This window comes from Lepidochelys olivacea (genome assembly GCF_965140295.1).
Source record: "Lepidochelys olivacea isolate rLepOli2 genome assembly, chromosome: 1".
Lineage (NCBI taxonomy): Eukaryota > Metazoa > Chordata > Testudines > Cheloniidae > Lepidochelys > Lepidochelys olivacea.
This window is the reverse complement of record NC_140411.1, coordinates 251658630-251677706: the sequence shown is the minus strand read 5'-3', so window position 1 is coordinate 251677706 and position 19077 is coordinate 251658630. Positions and strand designations below refer to the sequence as shown.

The window sequence follows — 19077 nt, the reverse complement described above, 5'->3', positions numbered from 1 at the left end:
AATGAGCTATATCTAGCACATAGTACAATTCATGGTTTTGAATACAGCAAGGGACATGCACAAACTTCAGAAGATCAGGGGTTTAATGGGGTGACTGGCCTACTCAGCCAGTAGGCTGCGTAAATTCTATACTCTGATCTCTGAAGTGGAGCAAAGAAGAACCATCTGACTTCCTAAGGCTAGTCTGCTAAAAAAGATACTGCTTCCCCTGGGCTTGGGGGACCCGAAGAACAGTGAAAAGAGACTCCTGACCAGCTGGCTTTGAAAAGGGTGCATTAAGCAGAGCTGCCTTAGCCAGTCTTCTTCATTCATTTGGCCCCACTGTATCTCTCAAGTGCACGAGCAGTACTGATAGCTACATGGAGGCCAAGAGCATGGGGCTTCCAAACAGATTGCCACTGTATTTATCTAATGATGTACTCTCTAGGCGCTAGAGGGAAAAGGTATACCTGAATGCAGGTGGGTACATGCGCAATGTCTCTGCAATCACCATATCCAGGTAAGGGAGCTCTTGAACATTTTGGTAGTCAGGAACATCCTGGGAGAAAGGAAGAAAGAGATAATTAAGTGCAGGAAACTGCTGGAGCTGCAGGCTGTGGAGGAGCTACCTTGGAGACTACTGACCAATGCACCCTGGAATGGTGTGCTGTGGTGAGTTTCTCCATGGCAAGGTCATGGCATTTGAGGGTGGGCCCACAGTGTGCCCAGTGGGACCTTTACTACAAAATTCCTCACAGTGGCAACAACTTGTGCTATTCCAATGGACCACAGTAGTGGATAGGGGAGGGGATAATTCTGTTTCCTCCCATGGTGATCTCTTGTCCAAACCCAGTTTATTTGCTCTTTGTGTAGCAGATCTTGATTTGGGCCTAATTTACATAACCCTGAAAGTATACATGCAATTGATAGAAAGCATCATATAAACAAACACAACTCTGGCTCCAATGAATTTACATTCTAAAAAGGAGCCAACAGGGACAATAACAGAACAAACAAATAACAAAGCTCCAGCCCTACAACAGAGAGAGAGAGAACATTTCTCTCACCGTTTCTTGTCTTGGAAAACTCACAGAGATCGTACATGTCATTATTCAGTTCTGTCAGCAGAGGGCAGAGAAAGTACATCTGAAAAGATCCCCAGTAAAGCTGAGTACGGTTTAAATTAAAGGATCTTGTCTCTTCTAAAATCTGACATGGAGCATATTAGGAAGAGACACTTACGCCAGGCTAGACTAAAACTGTGAAGATTTGGGGCCTCTGAGGTTCACACAACAGGGACTGGATTCTGTCCATTCTTCATTTACTACATCAGCTTTCATACATAATGCATATTTTATTGAATTTTCATGTGAAAATGTATGTTCCATACTAAAAATACTAAGCAGAGAACAATTCCAGATGGTACGCAGACAATACGTACAATAAAATGAGAATGCCTGGCCAGGTTAGACCATCCCCTTTATTCAGAGCTAAGACAGCACGTGCCACTTCAGATTTTCCAAGGGCTGTACGAACTCTGACAGACCCTTCTATAAGGTAGATAAGTTCTATTACACTCATTTTCAAGAAGGAAAATATAGGCAGAGAGGCTACGTCAGTTATTCAAATCCACACCGGGCCCAAATAGGGCTACCACGCTTCTCTTATGTTAAAGGATGTCTCATCTCTAGTCAACACAATATGCATTTTGTCCCTGACTTCAGCAATAATCATTTATTGTTGTTATTTCTATTACTATAGTGCCTACAGCCTCGAAACAAGACTGGGGCCCCATTGTGCTAGGTGCTGTGCGAACAGACAGTAAGGCCTTGTCTACACTACGAAATGAGGTCGAATTTATAGAAGTCAGTTTTGTAGAAAGCATTTTTATACAGTCGATTGTGTGTGTCCCCATGCAAATGCTCTAAGTGCATGTAGTCGGCGGAGTGTGTCCACAGTACCGAGGCAACCGTCGACTTCCGGAGCATTGCACTGTGGGTAGCTATCCCACAGTTTCTGCAGTCTCCGCTGCCCATTTGAATTCTGGGTAGAAATCTCAGTGCCTGATGGGGCTAAAACATTGTCAAGGGTGGTTCTGGGTACATATCGTCAGGTCCCCCTTCCCTCCCTCCATCCGTGAAAGCAAGGGCAGACAATCGTTTTGCGCCTTTTTTCTCGAGTTACCTGTGCAGATGCCATACCACGGCAAGCATGGAGCCCGCTCAGCTAACCGTCACCCTATGTCTCCTGGGTGCTGGCAGACGTGGTACTGCATTGCTGCACAGCAACAGTTTATTGCCTTTTGGCAGCAGACCAGGCAGTATGACTGGTATCTGTCATCGACATAGTCCTGGGTGCTTTTTTAACTAAACTCGATGAGGTCAGGGGCACCTGGGCAAACATGGGAGTGACTCAGCCAGGTCATTTCCCTTTTAAGTTTCGTCTCATGGCGATTCAGTCCTACCGGCAGTGCACTGTCTTTTAATCAGCAGCCAGGAGAAGACGATGGCCAGCAGTCCTACTGCGCCGTCTTCTGCCGAGCACCCAGGAGATGACGATGGCTAGCAGTTGTACTGCACAGTCTGCTGCCAGCAACATGTATAAAGATAGATGAAGTGGATCAAAACAAGAAATAGACCAGATTTGTTTTGTATTCATTTTCTACTCCCTCCCTCTGTGAAATCAACGGCCTGCTAAACCCAGTCAGAGCAACGGCAAACCATCGTTTCGCGCTCTTTTCCCTGGATTGCCCGACCAGGAGCAGACGCCATAGCACAGCAAGCATGGAGTCCGTTCAGCTCACCACAGCAGTTATGACCATTGTAAACACCTCACGCATTATCGTGCAGTTTATGGAGAACCAGCACCTGAAAAACCAGGCAAGGAGGCGACGGAATCACGATGATGAGGACATGAACACACTTTTCTCTAAAACCGCATTCCCCCCCAATTTGGATATCACAATGTTAATGGGGCAGACTCATGCAGTGGAATGCCGATTCTGGGCCCAGGAAACAAGCACAGAGTGGTGGGACCGCATAGTGTTGCAGGTCTGGGATGATTCCCAGTGGCTGCGAAACTTTCGCATGCGTAAGGGCACTTTCATGGAACTTTGTGACTTGCTTTCCCCTGCCCTGAAGCGCAAGAATACCAAGATGAGAGCAGCCCTCACAGTTCACAAGTGAGTGGCAATAGCCCTGTGGAAGCTTGCAACGCCAGACAGCTACTGGTCAGTCAGTAATCAATTTGGAGTGGGCAAATCTACTGTGGGGGTTGCTGTGATGCAAATAGCCAACGCAATCATTGAGCTGCTGCTATCAAAGGTAGTGACTCTGGGAAATGTGCAGGTCATACTAGATGGCTTTGTTGCAATTGGATTCCCTAACTGTGGGGCTATAGACGGAATGCATATCCCTAACTTGGGACCGGACCACCAGGGCAGCCAGTACATAAACCGCAAGGGGTACTTTTCAATGGTGCTGCAAGCACTGGTGGATCACAAGGGAAGTTTCAGGAACATCAACATGGGATGGCCGGGAAAGGTTCATGACACTCACATCTTCAGGAACTCTAGTCTGTTTAAATGGCTGCAGGAAGGGATCTACTTCCCAGACCAGAAAATAACTGTTGGGGATGTTGAAATGCCTATAGTTATCCTTGGGGACCCAGCCTACCCCTTAATGCCCTGGCTCATGAAGCCGTACACAGGCACCCTGGACAGTAGTCAGGAGCTGTTCAACTATCGGCTGAGCAAGTGCAGAATGGTGGTAGAATGTGCATTTGGATGTTTAAAGGGTTGCTGGTGCAGTTTGCTGACTCGCTCAGACCTCAGCGAAACCAATATTCCCATGGTTATTGCTGCTTGCTGTGTGCTCCACAATCTCTGTGAGAGTAAGGGAGAGATGTTTATGGTGGGGTGGGAGGTTGATACAAATTGCCTGGCTGCTGAATACGCGCAGCCAGACACCAGGGTGGTTAGAAGAGCACAGCAGGAAGCACTGAGCATCAGAGAAGCTTTGAAAACCAGTTTCATGACTGGCCAGGGTACTGTGTGACACTTCTGTTTGTTTCTCCTTGATGAAAACCCTCCCTCTTGGTTGCCTCTAAATTCCCTGTATGCCACCTGCCCTCCCACCTTCGATCACAGCTTGCTTGCAAAGGAAATAAAGTCACTGTCATTTAAAAAACATGTATTCTTTATTAAGTGATTATAAAAATAGTGAGATAAGTCACAAGATAGTCCGGGTGGGGTGTGGGAGGAGGGTAGGAGGGAAGGAAAAGGCCACTTTAAAACTTCTTGAATGCCAGCCTTCTGTTGCTTGGGCTGTCCACTGGGGTGGAGTGATTGGGTGCTCGTAGCCTCCCCTTCCGCGTTCTTGGGCATCTGGGTGAGGAGTCTATGGAACTTGGGGAGGAGGGAAGGCGGTTAAACATGGGCTGCAGCGGCAGTCTGTAATCCTGCTGCCATTCATGAACCTCCACCAGATGCCGGAGCATGTCCATTTGATCCTGCAGTAGCCCCAGCGTTTCCTCATGCCTCCTCTGATCTTCCTGCCGCCACCTCTCCTCACGTTCATCAGCCACCGTCCTGTACTCTGCTATTGTGTCCCTCCACACAGCTCTGTCAGTGCCGGACGACTGCATGAGCTCAGAGAACATGTCATCACGCGTGCGTTTTTTTCGCCGTCTTATCTGATATAGCCTTTGGGATGGAGGAGGGAGGCTTGAAACATTTGCAGCTGCTGGAGGAAAAAAAGGGAGTGAAGTATTTAAAAAGATACATTTTACAGAACAATGGCTATACTCTTTCACGGTGAACAACGCTATTCACATTACATAGCACATGTGATTTTGGTACAAGGTCGCATTTTGCATCTTATATTGAGTGCCTGTGGCTTTGGTGTTAGAGATCACACAAGCAGGGCCGGGCAACAGAATTCAGTTTGCAGGCGGCCATGGTAAGCCATAGTCTTTCGGCTTCTGCAAACTTCATAACAGCAGCCCCCTCCTTTCTCATACCAAGCAAAGCCCGTTGAGTTGGCCATTTAGTGCTGCAGTTTTCTTGTTAATGTGCAGCAGCAGAAACCATACTAACCCCCTCCCCCAATCCAATTCTCTGGGATGATCGCTTTTCCCCTCCCCGCACCGCCTGGCTGATAACAGGGAAGATCCCTGCTAGCCAAAACAGCTCAGCGCCAATGCCCTCCACCCCCCACCACGTGGCTAACTGCAGGGAGGATTTCTTTTCAGGTGCAGGCAAACAGCCAAGTAGGCACGGCCACCTCTGAATGTCCCCTTAATTAAATTCCCCTATTTCACCCAGGTTACCATGAACGATATCACTCTCCTGAGGATAACACAGAGAGATAAAGAACGGATGTTGCTTGAATGCCAGCAAACACCAGAACCATACGCTGCCAGGCTTTGTCGTGCAATGATACCAGATTACTTGCTACTAGCATGGCGTGGTAAAGTGTCCTACCATGGAGGATGGAATAAGGCTGCTCTCCCCAGAAACCTTCTGCAAAGGCTTTTAGAGTACCTCCAGGAGAGCTTCATGGAGATGTCCCTGGAAGATTTCCGCTCCATCCCCAGATACGTTAACAGACTTTTCCAGTAGCAGTACTGGCCACGAATGCATCCCAAGTCCTCAGGGCTACTTAATCATTAAAAAACACTTGCTTTTATAACATGTATTATATTTTAAAAGGTACACTCACCAGAGGCCCCTTCTCCAGCTTCGTTGGGTTAGGAGGGTATTTCAGTCAGGGTGATAAAAAGATCCTCGCTGTCGGGGAGAACAGTTTGCTGTGTGCTCTCCCTAAGCTCATTCTCCTCCTCCTCATCTTCCCCATCTGCAAAATCCTCAGGCATGGTGGAGAGAACCCCATCAGCGGAGTCCACGGATAGGGGTGCGGTACTGGTGGCGGCCCCCCCTAGAATTGCATGTAGCTCAGCGTAGAAGCGGCATGTCTGGGGCTCTGTCCCGGAGCGTCCGTTTGATTCTTTGGTTTTCTGGTACGCTTGTCTGAGCTCCTTAAGTTTCATGCGGCACTGTGTTGCGTCCCTGATGTAGCCTCTGTCCCTCATGGCCTCTGAGATTTTTTGAAACGCTTTGGATTTCATCTTTTGGAACATAGTTCTGATAGCACAGATTCCTCTTCCCATACAGCGATCAGATCCAATACCTCCCGTTTGGTCCATGCTGGAGCTCTTTTTCGATTCTGGGACTGCATGGTCACCTGTGCTGATGAGCTCACCTGGCCAAACAGGAAATGAGATTCAAAAGTTCCCAGGGCTTTTCCTGTACACCTGGCCAGTGCATCCGAGTTCAGAGTGCTGTCCAGAGCGGTCACAATGGTGCACTGTGGGATAGCTCCCGGAGGCCAATACCTTCGAATTGTGTCCACACTAACCGTAATTCGAAACGGCGATGTCGATTTCAGCGCTAATCCCCTCATTGGGGAGGAGTACAGAAATCAGTTTTAAGAGCTCTTTATGTCAAAAAAATGGCTTCGTTGTGTGGACGGGTACAGGGTTAATTCGGATTTAACGCTGCTAAATCCGACATAAACTCGTAGTGTAGACCAGGCCTAAGTGCTGACAGTTTAAATGGACAAGAGAAACAAAGGATGGGCAGGAAGGAATATTATTAGCCCCATTTTGCAGACAAATAATTGAGGCACAAAGAGATTAAGTGATTTGCCCAAGGTCACACAGGAAGTCTGTGGCAGAGCCTGGAAATGAACTCAGATCTCCTGAGTCCAAATTCAGTGCCTTCCCTGTAATAGCATCCTTCCTCTCTGTGACTATTCAAATAATTCTACACTTTGATACACATATATTTAAGGCCCTTTGTTTTTATTTTTTTTAACCAATTTTTACTGAGAAATTCCCAGGTTTTACAAAAGCTAATATTTGGTTTTTACAGATTATTTCCCGAATTTTGGATGTGGCTCAGTAACCTGGACAGACCCTGGGCTCCCCACTGCAGAAGGAGAGATGGTGGCTTGATAACCTGAGCGACCCAGGTAACCAAGCTGTCGTCTCTCCTTCTGGAGTGGGCCCAGAAGGATAAGCGGTGGAGGAGGCAGCATGAGTAGATGGTGTCTTCATAGCATTAAACCACAGCATTAAACTGCTTTTACTTTCAATACTCTTTTCTCTATTTGTTGTTTTTTTCCCACTGTCCTCCTGTTCCCTGATATTGACCCTGCTATTGACCCAAAAACTGTAAAGTTAATTTCAGCTGTTTTTTAATTTTTGTAATAAACTCTGATAAATTCCAGGGAATTTTTAAACAAAATAAAAACCAAAAACAAAGGGTATTGAATATATTACGTAATGTGTACGATTTTGTGTCTCTGCCCCTTAAAACTAACCTTTCCCCTGTATTTTCCACATAATTCTCTTTTTTTTTTTTAATTGTAGGTAAGCACACTGGCCCTTTTCCTGTGTTGCTTGTGCACTTAAATTTCCCATTGATTTCAATAGATGTTTTGGGTGAGCAAGGAATTTAGGATCAGGCCCAAAGTGAATAAGTGGCAGAGCTGAGAACAGAATTCAGTTGGTTCTGACTTGTAGAGCCACGCTCAGTCCATGGTGTCCCTCCTGTGAGTGCCTTGCTTACTTCTGTAGTCGCTAATTAACATAATTATAAGGTAATCTGATATAATAAGTAAGTTTTAATCCAAACTTTACATAAAGAAATAGTATTAAATGATGGAAAACTTTTTTTTGCTATTTCAAATAGCCTCAGTTCCTTTAGGGAATTAGCAGTTTAGAAAGCAAAATAAAGATACACAAACAGATGATTTTCCATGGAAGAAAATTGGTTTTGTTTACGTCAGAAAAAAGAGCCAGGCCAATAGCAGTAGAGTGTGAGCTCAACTTTCACTTGCACCTCAGTGAATTCATATGTCAGATGCTACATAATTGTTGGCATTTCCATGCTTCTAACTTTAAAGTAGCTGAACTTACTTCAGCAGCTGTGCACACGGTCTGATCCTGGACTGGGTGTCGTCCCCAAAGCCAAACATCCCTATTTAGGAGGGACATTCCTGATATATTTTTAACAAAATAATTTCCATTTGTTTTTCGACTCCCTTTCTCAAAAAACTCTTTTAGCCCACTGTATTTCAAAGGCGTTGAAATTTGCTTTTCTCTCCAAATATCCTTAATTGCAGCTTTCAAATATTGGCAGGTATGCCTGAGAGGTCTGCAGGTTATCATGCTAAGATGCCACTTGAAGACCCTGTGTAGCCCATCTATACATTGAATGTCACTCAGTGCTGGGTATGTTTTAGTGCAGAAATAGATTCCTTTTTGGAGAAAGCAGGAATAAAGGAGGCACCACTCTGCATGTAATAAAACACCAGACATTTTAACGTTGTGACCATTGCCTTACACAAAGATTTACCTTACCTTATAAGTCAATAGTTTTCACAGTGGTTTTATCTCTTTTCCTTACTAATTTAGGAATATAATCCATTGAGGTATTTTGGGGCATATTTCACTGGCTTATTTTTCAGGTTTATGGGCAACACATTCCTCCATCATCTATCTCTCCCTTTGTTTTTTCAACCCTTTTTCTGTGACCAGAAAGTGCCTAACTCGCCAGATACTGAAGAAGTAAGCAAGATGGTCTTCTGGATAGGGTAGCAGATTAGGCTCAAGAGATCTTAGTGCAGCTTCAGTCTTGGCCACAAGCTTCCTGTATGACCTCAGGACCTCAGGCAAGTCATTTCATTGACACTGTTCTTCAGTTCCCCATGAGTAAAGTGGGGATGGTTCTTCCCTACCTTACAGCGCTATTGTGAGGATAAAGTTCATGAATGACTGCAAAGTGCTCAGACAATACAGTGCTGAGGGCCATGTAAATAGATAACACATTTTGGGCACTAATGCAATCTAAGCTCCAGATGCTGAAAGCTGTTCCACTCACGCAGACTCCTGCATGGAGCTCCACTCTCTGCACCTTCAGTGGAGCTCCATATGGGCACAGGAGTCTGCATGTGCAGATCAGCTTGTGGATCGAGGGTCTTTACCAGCCAAGGACTTATCCCCATAACCTCAGTCTGACTTTAGATAGTAAGATCCTCAGGGTAGGGCTTGAATCTTATTTCTTTTTGGAAAGCATACTGAGTGCTACTTGAAAAAAGTAAATTCTTCCTAATGGCAATGCAAACATGCAGTAAGCATAGCGGTAGGATTCCTAAATACTAGTGAAAACAAATAGACTCCTTACACATAAATCAGCAGTTCTAGTCCATGGACAAATGGATACAATGCAACCAATAGGATTTGGAAAAAAACAAAATGAAAGGGAATTTAGCACTGGTTTAAGAAACTGGATTAACAGCAGTGGAAACTTAAGTCTTCTCTTTGTCTACAGGAGCACAGCAGATGCAGTACAAATTTTTGTCATACTGCCCTACCAATGTGTGTCCATCATGACTTGGAAGGACCTCTCTAGCAGTAAGAGGGTAATTCAGCCACCAGGATTCATTCAGTATTTGTCCTCTTTGTTGAGATGGCTAATAAGGGGCCAGTCCGTGCCTACTGGGTTTTGATGAGATATATCCATTAGGAACTGCTGGCTAGATCTGTAGCTCATGTAATCACTGTAGCTCCATGACTTACTACATTTGTGTGCACACGCACACCAAATCGCTTTACCATCCCCCCAAAAAATGGTGGTCAGGAGGGTGACAGAAATTTGGGTACGTAAGCAATACACCCGCATTAACCTCAAGGACCTCTCAGAAAAGAAAGAGCAAAATTGCTGAAGAGCTACCCTACCCACCGCAGCCAAGGTCCACAAATAATGAGGAACATTTTTTGATCGTATGGCTCAAAGACTGTTAATTGATCAAAGAATCAGCCTGGGCACTTGATCTGGCAGACAGATGATTCTGGTGGTGCTGTGGGATTATCTGCTCCTAGCAGTGAGCAAATAATCCCGCAACACCATCAGAATCATCTGTCTGCCATACCCAGACTGACAGGAGCCAAAGAAACCTGAGAACACCAGATAATGTTAGAGCTGCCCCTCTACAACCTTTTTAATAACCTTATCAAGACAGGCATGACTAGAGATGAGATGGCACTTAGTGTGCATATCAATGAACAAAGATAGCTTCTTGAGCCTAAGCCTAACAACTGCTTGCTTGAAGGAAGCAGCTTTCCCTTTGCTAGATTTTACTAGCCACACTGAAATACTTGAATGTCCTTTAAGTTCTACACCCAAGGCCGGTGCAACCACTAGGCGAACTAGGCGGTCGCCTAGGGCGCCAAGTGGTTGGGGGCGGCCAAAAGCGTGCTCCGGGGAGGCAGTGGAGCGGAGGTGAGCTGGGGCAGAGGGGCGCAGGGAGGGCCACCTGCAGCAAGTAACGGGGGGGGAGGGGTGGCGCACAGGGGAACCGTTCCCTGCCCCAGCTCACCTCTGCTCTGCCTTCTCCTCTGAGCGCGCTGCCCCGCTCTGCTTCTCTCCCTCCCAGGCTTGCGTGCCAAACAGCTGATTGGTGCTGCAAGCCTGGGAGGTGGAGAAGTGGCAGCGGCAGCATGCTCGGGGAGGAAGCGGAGCAGAGGTGAGCTGGGGCGGGGAGTTGCCGCATGGCTCCCCAGGCCAAGGGGAGAGGGGAGTTGCCACACGGCTCCCCAAGGGGGCGGCGGGGAGCCTCAGGGCAGGGGGCTGCCGCAGGGGGGGTAGCGGGGGGCTGCCCCGGGGGGGCACCTCAGGGCGGAGGGGGGGTGCAAGGTGGAAGTTTCGCCTAGAGTGCAGAACATCCTTGCAACGGCCCTGTCTACACCAAAGCCCTTCTACAACATTCAGTGTCTCAGGGAGTGAAACTGGGGATGACTTGACCAGGGAAGACTGCAAACTCAGATCTGCCATCTTGGAGTTGGCCCGTACAGAAAGAATTCAATCAATAGTGTTGGCTACAGGCAACAGAAACTTCCTCATAGCAAGAGATGTTTGATTTTGTTTCCCAGCAGATACAGTCTGGATTCAACATGCTGTCACCTATCCGGAAAAACTCAGCAGCTCTACATGGATACTATTGTGGGAGGAGAAAAAACAAATCATTTGCCTTCATTACAGTTACAGCATAGGATTAAAAATCTCTATGCAGTAGCCAAAGTGATTCAGAGTGTAATGATTGCCGCCAGTATTCTTGCCTCCATCCAATACATTTAATCTGTCAGAGGACATATAATTTCAGGCTGGACTTCTGATTTATGCTATGATTTAGACACAGAGGTGTTAAAGTCAAAATCAGTCACAACAAAATACAAAGCATTAAAAAAATGAATGAGGACATAAGAATGGCTATACTTGATCAGAGCAATGGTCCATACAGACCAGTATCCTGTCTTCCAACACTGGCCAGTGCCAGATGCTTCAGAGGGAGTGAACAGGCAGTTATCAAGTGATCCATCCCCTGTCATCCAGTCCCAGCTTCTAGCTTTTACCTTTATACATACTTAGACCGTCCTATAGTCAATTATACCTCAGTAAGGGGGTAAGTGTGAGCTGGTGTAATTTACATTCCAAGGAGCCTAGAAGAAGGTTTAAAAAGGTGTAGATGAAAGTAAGCTGTAGCCTACTGTAACTCACACCTTCTTACACTCTTGTTTTAGTTGCTTTCCTTGCTATGGCCCTCTCTTCTTGTTCATTGTCACACAAGTTACATTGACATAGGCCTACTCAGGTGCAGATTCAGTGGACCAAATTCAGAAGTGATGTGTATGGTTGACATATAAGTTACACACTGACAAGTGAGTAGGTGTCTAAGAGCCAAATTCTCTCAGCTACACAGGTATAAATCCACTGAAGCCCTGCAGTTGCATTGGTATAAGTGTAAGGAAAAACTGGCCCTAAGTAAGTGTTCATATGACGGTACAGTGGGAGTCTCAGTTGGTGTGACAATCCTGAAAAAGAAGCCAGACGAAGGTGTAAATTTACAGCAGCTTTGACTCCATCTGAAGTCAATTAGGCCTTCCTCAGACTCAAAAACTCCAGTTCTTGATGGAGGATGGACAAGTGTTACCTACAGCAGGCTGCCTTTGTACTGTAAGAAAAGGTCATCACAGCCTGATAGTTCAAAAAGAAATATTCAATGAGATACAGAGATTTTTCTGTCACAGAAAAACAAACACATATGCATGCATCCTTAACCAAAACAGGCAGAAATTCATAAACACCTAGTTTACCATCAATACCTATGGGTGAATGAACGGAGAATAAAGTACAATCTAAAGTAAGCAGGAGAGAGAAGATCTAAAGGCAGATCTAAAGTAAGCAGAAGAGAGAGTCCTTAGGCTGGTTTATTCTACTGCAGGTCAGGGGCAGGTTACAAACCAAAAGAGGAGAAAGAAATTCTATAAACCAGTTCTGGCTTCAACCACACACAAACTCTGGTTTGAAGGACAGATTTTCTTGAGCTTAAGTACTCCCCATATACTAAGCCAGAATAACCAAACGTTGAGAGGGAGAGATAAAGGAAAGTTCTGCTGTTTCTGGATTCTTCCACAGCCATGGAGGAGGTGGCAGGATTTGGCCCTTGTTGTATAAGGACCTTCTTATAAATGGAGAGTGCCCAATCAGGTGGGTTTTAGAATTTGTCCTCTGTCCACTGGCATTTTTTTAATTTAGGGCTTGGGGAGGGAGAATAGTTCTTTTCCATAAACTGTTTCCTTTACTCCTAGAATTCCAGCTAGCTGAACATTTGAGACAATCATTGGCAATTACGTTTGTAGTGGGTCAGAGTGACAGAGTACAGGGATAGCCTATTTCTGGCATCCTTAAAACATTCTCCCATAACCTGGGAAGTCACTTCAATTTTCTCCCTAGGCTTGCCTCAGTCTGCAGAGATTAAGAGTCTCTCGCTAAGCTTGTCTGACACTATCAAAATTTCTACTTGGGTGGCAGAAATTCTGAATGGTGCAGTATCCCAGCAGGAGGGAGGCAGGGAGGAAATAAAACAGGAGAAAGGACTGCCAGAGGTCCAAAAGTCTCAGTGAGAGAATTATAAAACTGGAGTAGTCTGTCCAAAGGGCATGTCACTAGTCCAAAGCACATTAAGTACATGCAGGACTTAATCTTTCCTGCCATGGAAGTGTTCCTCGGTGGTTACTAGAATAAAGAGGAGGGTTTTTCTTCCCTTCTCTCAGCAGACATTCACGGCGTCACATAAGAGCCAGATGATTAAATTAAATAATTCCTCCTTCAGCTGCTATTTTCTGTATGGAGGTGACTGTGCTTTAAATTGGGGTCCTGGATGTAAAAGGCCTGTATGTTTAGTTTAATCAAATGTTCATTTCCTCACATTTATGTTTATGTTAAAAGGGATCAGTGTGACTTTCCATGCTACAAATAGAGATCATCACGTGGGTTGGTCCTCCCCAATTTTTCCTCATATTTGTGGCTTTGCATGCTATGCAGCCCTAAGGACTGAAAGATAACATTGGCCCATGAATGCAGCATGATGAAACGTGCCATAGAGTGAACAGTCCAACTTTTAAGGAGAACTGAAATGCTTTTTTTTTTTTTAAATAAAAAAACACTGGTAAATCACCCTACTGTAGATTCCAAATTATGGGCCTGACCCAGTGACTTCCATGGGAGTCTTTCCATTGCTGCATCAGACTTTTGTGAATTAGTAGGTAGGAAAACACAGTAAAAAACTATTGTAAGGTTCCCCATCACTCAGTGTAATTATGACTCACGCTAACAAAGCTAGGGCAGTTTTCATGCTATGTCACAGGTATGTAGTGCCCGATGCCTCCAAAGCCCCTTACAACCATTAAGTGAGGTACAATAACAAATGTCAAATAGTAACATTTGAAAACCACAGGTGGAAGATATTACAGATATTACACAGTGTTTAACAAACATTAATTAGTTAATAATCCTCCCTCATTTGTTTGAGGTTCTGCAGCTAAAATCCCCATGTACAGATGGGAAAAAAGTGGGATGCAATAAATTTGAGGCTAATATTTTCCAACTTGACTGTCTAAGTCCATATCTAGACACCTAAATAAGTGGCCTGACTTTCAAAGGCATTAAGCAGCCAGAGCTCCCATTGACTTCAAAGACCTACTTTGTGTGACTAAAGCAGGCAGAACTTGGCCATGAATGTGTAGCCTTTAAATGATATAAAATAATAATAGTGCTCAGCACTTACATACATCTGAAATGCAAACAGAAAAGGTCTTTGTTTGTTTTTTAGCTGCAAAGATGCTAAGTCAGGGCTTTGTGTTTGTCTTTCCAGAGGTCTTGATGCCACAAATACCTAGGGCAACGCAGGGAGCTGCATGCTTTTCAGCATTTCAGGCATCTCTTGGTACAGACCCTGAACCCTGTGCCTAGCAGGAATGTTAGGACTTGATCCTGCTCCCATTGAAGTCAATGGAAAAATTCCCAGTAACTTCTACAGTGCAGTGTCAGGGCCCCAAAGAGGAAATGATTTTCAAATATATTGTTTTAAAACACATAATAAATTCAATTACTATTGAGATGTGCACATACCAGAACTGAGTAGTGTATAACCCTTGTCCTTCCTCTTTCCCCTCGCACTGGCCTTAATGCAAGAAAGGGTTCCTATTCAAGTAAGCACTCGTTTGTACTTTCCCGAATAAGGGTAATTTTTAATTACTCTCATTTGTTGCATCATTTCTTAAATGGGACTATTTAGATTTTCAGGGAATGGAACATGTCAGACCTAGAGCTCATCAAAAACTTTTAGACGAAAACAAATTTTTGACAAAATGTGAGAAAATGTCCATTTCTGCTGAAATTTTTCAGGGTTTCATTGAAAATCTGAAAAATCCAATTTTTTTTTTTAAGTTTGAATGTAGTAAATAAAATTCATTTCCTAATCAGCTCTAGTCAGATCTTTCATTTGCTCTAGAAAGCACCTGCTGTATGTCATATCAATAATAAAACAATTTAGGATTTATCAATATTGACTACAATTTGACTGTACTTAAAGAACTTTTGCATCCTCTTCCTCCATCCCAGAGAGGATCCTTTACACTAATGGTTAACCAGTCCAAAAACCACCCCCAAGTCCCACTCAGAATTCAGTCACACGGTTTGGTGTGACAAGCCCTGCTAGATACTTGTATAAACATGGCTACAGTGCAGCCCAGCAGAGATCTGCTTGAGGAGTTCTTCTCTTTTCCCCCTGCACTGTCTCAGACGCATATGGGTATGGAGAAAGCACTATGATTTCCCTAATCCTCTTCACACTTGGATTTAGTGAGGCCCTAATGGTGCCACATTCAGCGCTTCTTGTGTCTGCGCTTTCCTCAGACCTGCTCCTTGTTTTCTCTTTCTGTAGAAACATCAAATGGCTGTCCCTCTGTTTATGATTTAACCTGCCCAATATGCCTGTCTGTCCCAACTGCACATCTTACCGATCCATAAGAGGGGAGAAAAGTTGAGAATTGTGTCTTTCTGGAACGTACATACATACATAAAAGTGTAGAAAAAGAGATTTTAAAAGATTCAACTAATGGAGCCAGATTCTCAGATGATGTAAATTGGCACAGTGTCACTGAAGTCAATGGAGCAACATCCGACTTATGCCAGCTGAGTATCTGGGGTACTAAGTTCCAGAGTAACAGCCGTGTTAGTCTATATTCGCAAAAAGAAAAAGAGTACTTGTGGCACCTTAGAGACTAACCAATTTATTTGAGCATAAGCTTTCATGAGCTACAGCTCACTTCATCGGACGCATACTGTGGAAAGTGTAGAAGATCTTTTTATACACACAAAGCATGAAAAAATACCTCCCCCCACCCCACTCTCCTGCTGGTAATAGCTTATCTAAAGTGACCACTCTCCTTACAATGTGTATGATAATCAAGGTGGGCCATTTTCAGCACAAATCCAGGGTTTAACAAGAACATCGGGGGGGGGGGGGAGTAGGAAAAAACAAGGGGAAATAGGTTACCTTGCATAATGACTTAGCCACTCCCAGTCTCTATTCAAGCCTAAGTTAATTGTATCCAATTTGCAAATGAATTCCAATTCAGCAGTCTCTTGCTGGATTTGAAGTTTTTTTGTTGTAATATTGCAACTTTCATGTCTGTAATCATGTGACCAGAGAGATTGAAGTGTTCTCCGACTGGTTTATGAATGTTATAATTCTTGACATCTGATTTGTGTCCATTTATTCTTTTACGTGGAGACTGTCCAGTTTGACCAATGTACATGGCAGAGGGGCATTGCTGGCACATGACGGCATATATCACTTTGGTGGATGTGCAGGTGAACGAGCCTCTGATAATGTGGCTGATGTTATTAGGCCCTGTGATGGTGTCCCCTGAATAGATATGTGGGCACAGTTGGCAACGGGCTTTGTTGCAAGGATAGGTTCCTGGGTTAGTGGTTCTGTTGTGTGGTATGTGGTTGCTGGTGAGTATTTGCTTCAGACTGGGGGGCTGTCTGTAGGCAAGGACTGGCCTGTCTCCCAAGATTTGTGAGAGTGTTGGGTCATCCTTCAGGATAGGTTGTAGATCCTTAATAATGCGTTGGAGGGGTTTTAGTTGGGGCCTGAAGGTGACGGCTAGTGGCGTTCTGTTATTTTCTTTGTTAGGCCTGTCCTGTAGAGGTGACTTCTGGGAACTCTTCTGGCTCTATCAATCTGTTTCTTCACTTCCGCAGGTGGGTATTGTAGTTGTAAGAATGCTTGATAGAGATCTTGTAGGTGTTTGTCTCTGTCTGAGGGGTTGGAGCAAATGCGGTTGTATCGCAGAGCTTGGCTGTAGACAATGGATCGTGTGGTGTGGTCAGAGTGAAAGCTGGAGGCATGTAGGTAGGAATAGCAGTAGGTAGGTTTCCGGTATAGGGTGGTGTTTATGTGACCATCATTTATTAGCACTGTAGTGTCCAGGAAGTGGATCTCTTGTGTGGACTGGACCAGGCTGAGGTTGATGGTGGGATGGAAATTGTTGAAATCATGGTGGAATTCCTCAAGGGCTTCTTTTCCATGGGTCCAGATGATGAAGATGTCATCAATATAGCGCGAGTAGGGGCGTTAGGGGACAAGAGCTGAGGAAGCGTTGTTCTAAGTCAGCCATAAAAATGTTGGCATACTGTGGGGCCATGCGGGTACCCATAGCAGTGCCACTGATTTGAAGGTATACATTGTCCCCAAATGTAAAATAGTTATGGCTAAGGACAAAGTCACAAAGTTCAGCCACCAGGTTAGCCGTGACATTATCGGGGATAGTGTTCTTGACGGCTTGTAGTCCATCTTTGTGTGGAATGTTGGTGTAGAGGGCTTCTACATCCATAGTGGCCAGGATGGTGTTATCAGGAAGATCACCGATGGACTGTAGTTTCCTCAGGATGTCAGTGGTGTCCCGAAGGTAGCTGGGAGTGCTGGGCCTGAGGAGGGAGTCTACATAGCCAGACAATCCTGCTGTCAGGGTGCCAATGCCTGAGATGATAGGGCGCCCAGGATTTCCAGGTTTATGGATCTTGGGTAGTAGATAGAATATCCCAGGTCGGGGTTCCAGGGGTGTGTCTGTGCGGATTTGATCTTGTGCTTTTTCAGGGAGTTTCTTGAGCAAATGCTGTAGTTTCTTTTGGTGACTCTCAGTGGGATCATAGGGTAATGGCTTGTAGAAAGTGGTGTTGGAGAGCTGCCGAGCAGCCTCTTGTTCATATTCCGACCTATTCATGATGACAACAGCACCTCCTTTGTCAGCCTTTTTGATTATGATGTCAGAGTTGTTTCTGAGGCTGTGGATGGCATTGTGTTCTGCACGGCTGAGGTTATGGGGCAAGTGATGCTGCCTTTCCACAATTTCAGCCCGTGCACGTCGGCGGAAGCACTCTATGTAGAAGTCCAGTCTGCTGTCTCGACCTTCAGGAGGAGTCCACCTAGAATCCTTCTTTTTGTAGTGTTGGTAGGGAGGTCTCTGTGGATTAGTATGTTGTCCAGAGGTATGTTGGAAATATTCCTTGAGTCAGAGACGTCAAAAATAGGATTCTAGGTCACCACAGAACTGTATCATGTTCGTGGGGGTGGAAGGGCAGAAGGAGAGGCCCCAAGATAGGACAGCTGCTTCTGCTGGGCTAAGAGTATAGTTGGATAGGTTAACAATATTGCTGGGTCGGTTGAGGGAACCATTGCTGTGGCCCCTTGTGGCATGTAGTAGTTTAGAAAGTTTAATGTCCTTTTTCTTTTGTAGAGAAGCAAAGTGTGTGTTGTAAATGGCTTGTCTAGTTTTAGTAAAGTCCAGCCACGAGAAAGTTTGTGTGTAAGGTTGGTTTTTTATGAGAGTATCCATTTTTGAGAGCTCATTCTTTATCTTTCCCTGTTTGCTGTAGAGGATGTTGATCAGGTGGTTCCGCAGTTTCTTTGAGATTGTGTGGCACAAGCTGTCAGCATAGTCTGTGTGATATGTAGATTGTAATGGATTTTTTACCTTCAGTCCTTTTGGTACGATGTCCATCTGTTTGCATTTGGAAAGGAAGATGATGTTTGTCTGAAAACTTCAAATCCAGACTCCAGGGAGAGACTGCTGAATTGGATTCATTTGCAAATTGGATCCAATTAACTTAGGCTTGAATAGAGACTGGGAGTGGCTAAGTCATTATGCAAGGTAACCTATTTCCCCTTGTTTTTTCCTACTCCCCCCCCCCGATGTTCTTGTTAAACCCTGGATTTGTGCTGGAAATGGCCCACCTTGATTATCATACACATTGTAAGGAGAGTGGTCACTTTAGATAAGCTATTACCAACAGGAGAGTGGGTTTGTGTATGTGGGGTGTGGGGGGGGAGAGAAAACCTGGATTTGTGCTGGAAATGGCCCAACTTGATTATCATACACATTGTAAGGAGAGTGATCATTTTAGATAAGCTATTACCAGCAGGAGAGTGGGGTGGGAGGAGGTATTTTTTCATGCTTTGTGTGTATAAAAAGTTCTTCTACACTTTCCACAGTATGCGTCCGATGAAGTGAGCTGTAGCTCACGAAAGCTTATGCTCAAATAAATTGGTTAGTCTCTAAGGTGCCACAAGTACTCCTTTTCTTTTTGGAGTACAAAGTGCAGTTCTAATTGAGAAAGTGAGTATG

At 44.8% G+C, this 19077-nt stretch overlaps 1 protein-coding gene across 4 annotated transcripts in view; it reads right to left on the bottom strand.

Moving 5' to 3' along the window:
• The window catches only part of TBXAS1 (thromboxane A synthase 1), a 324038-nt gene that overhangs the window by 12896 nt on the left and 292065 nt on the right, over window positions 1–19077 (bottom strand). For all 4 annotated transcript variants that reach the window (XM_084632610.1, XM_084632611.1, XM_084632609.1 and 1 more), the window contains one exon: window positions 450–538. In XM_084632610.1, coding sequence (XP_084488736.1) covers window positions 450–538 — 89 coding nt within the window. The remainder of the gene's footprint in view (window positions 1–449; window positions 539–19077) is intronic.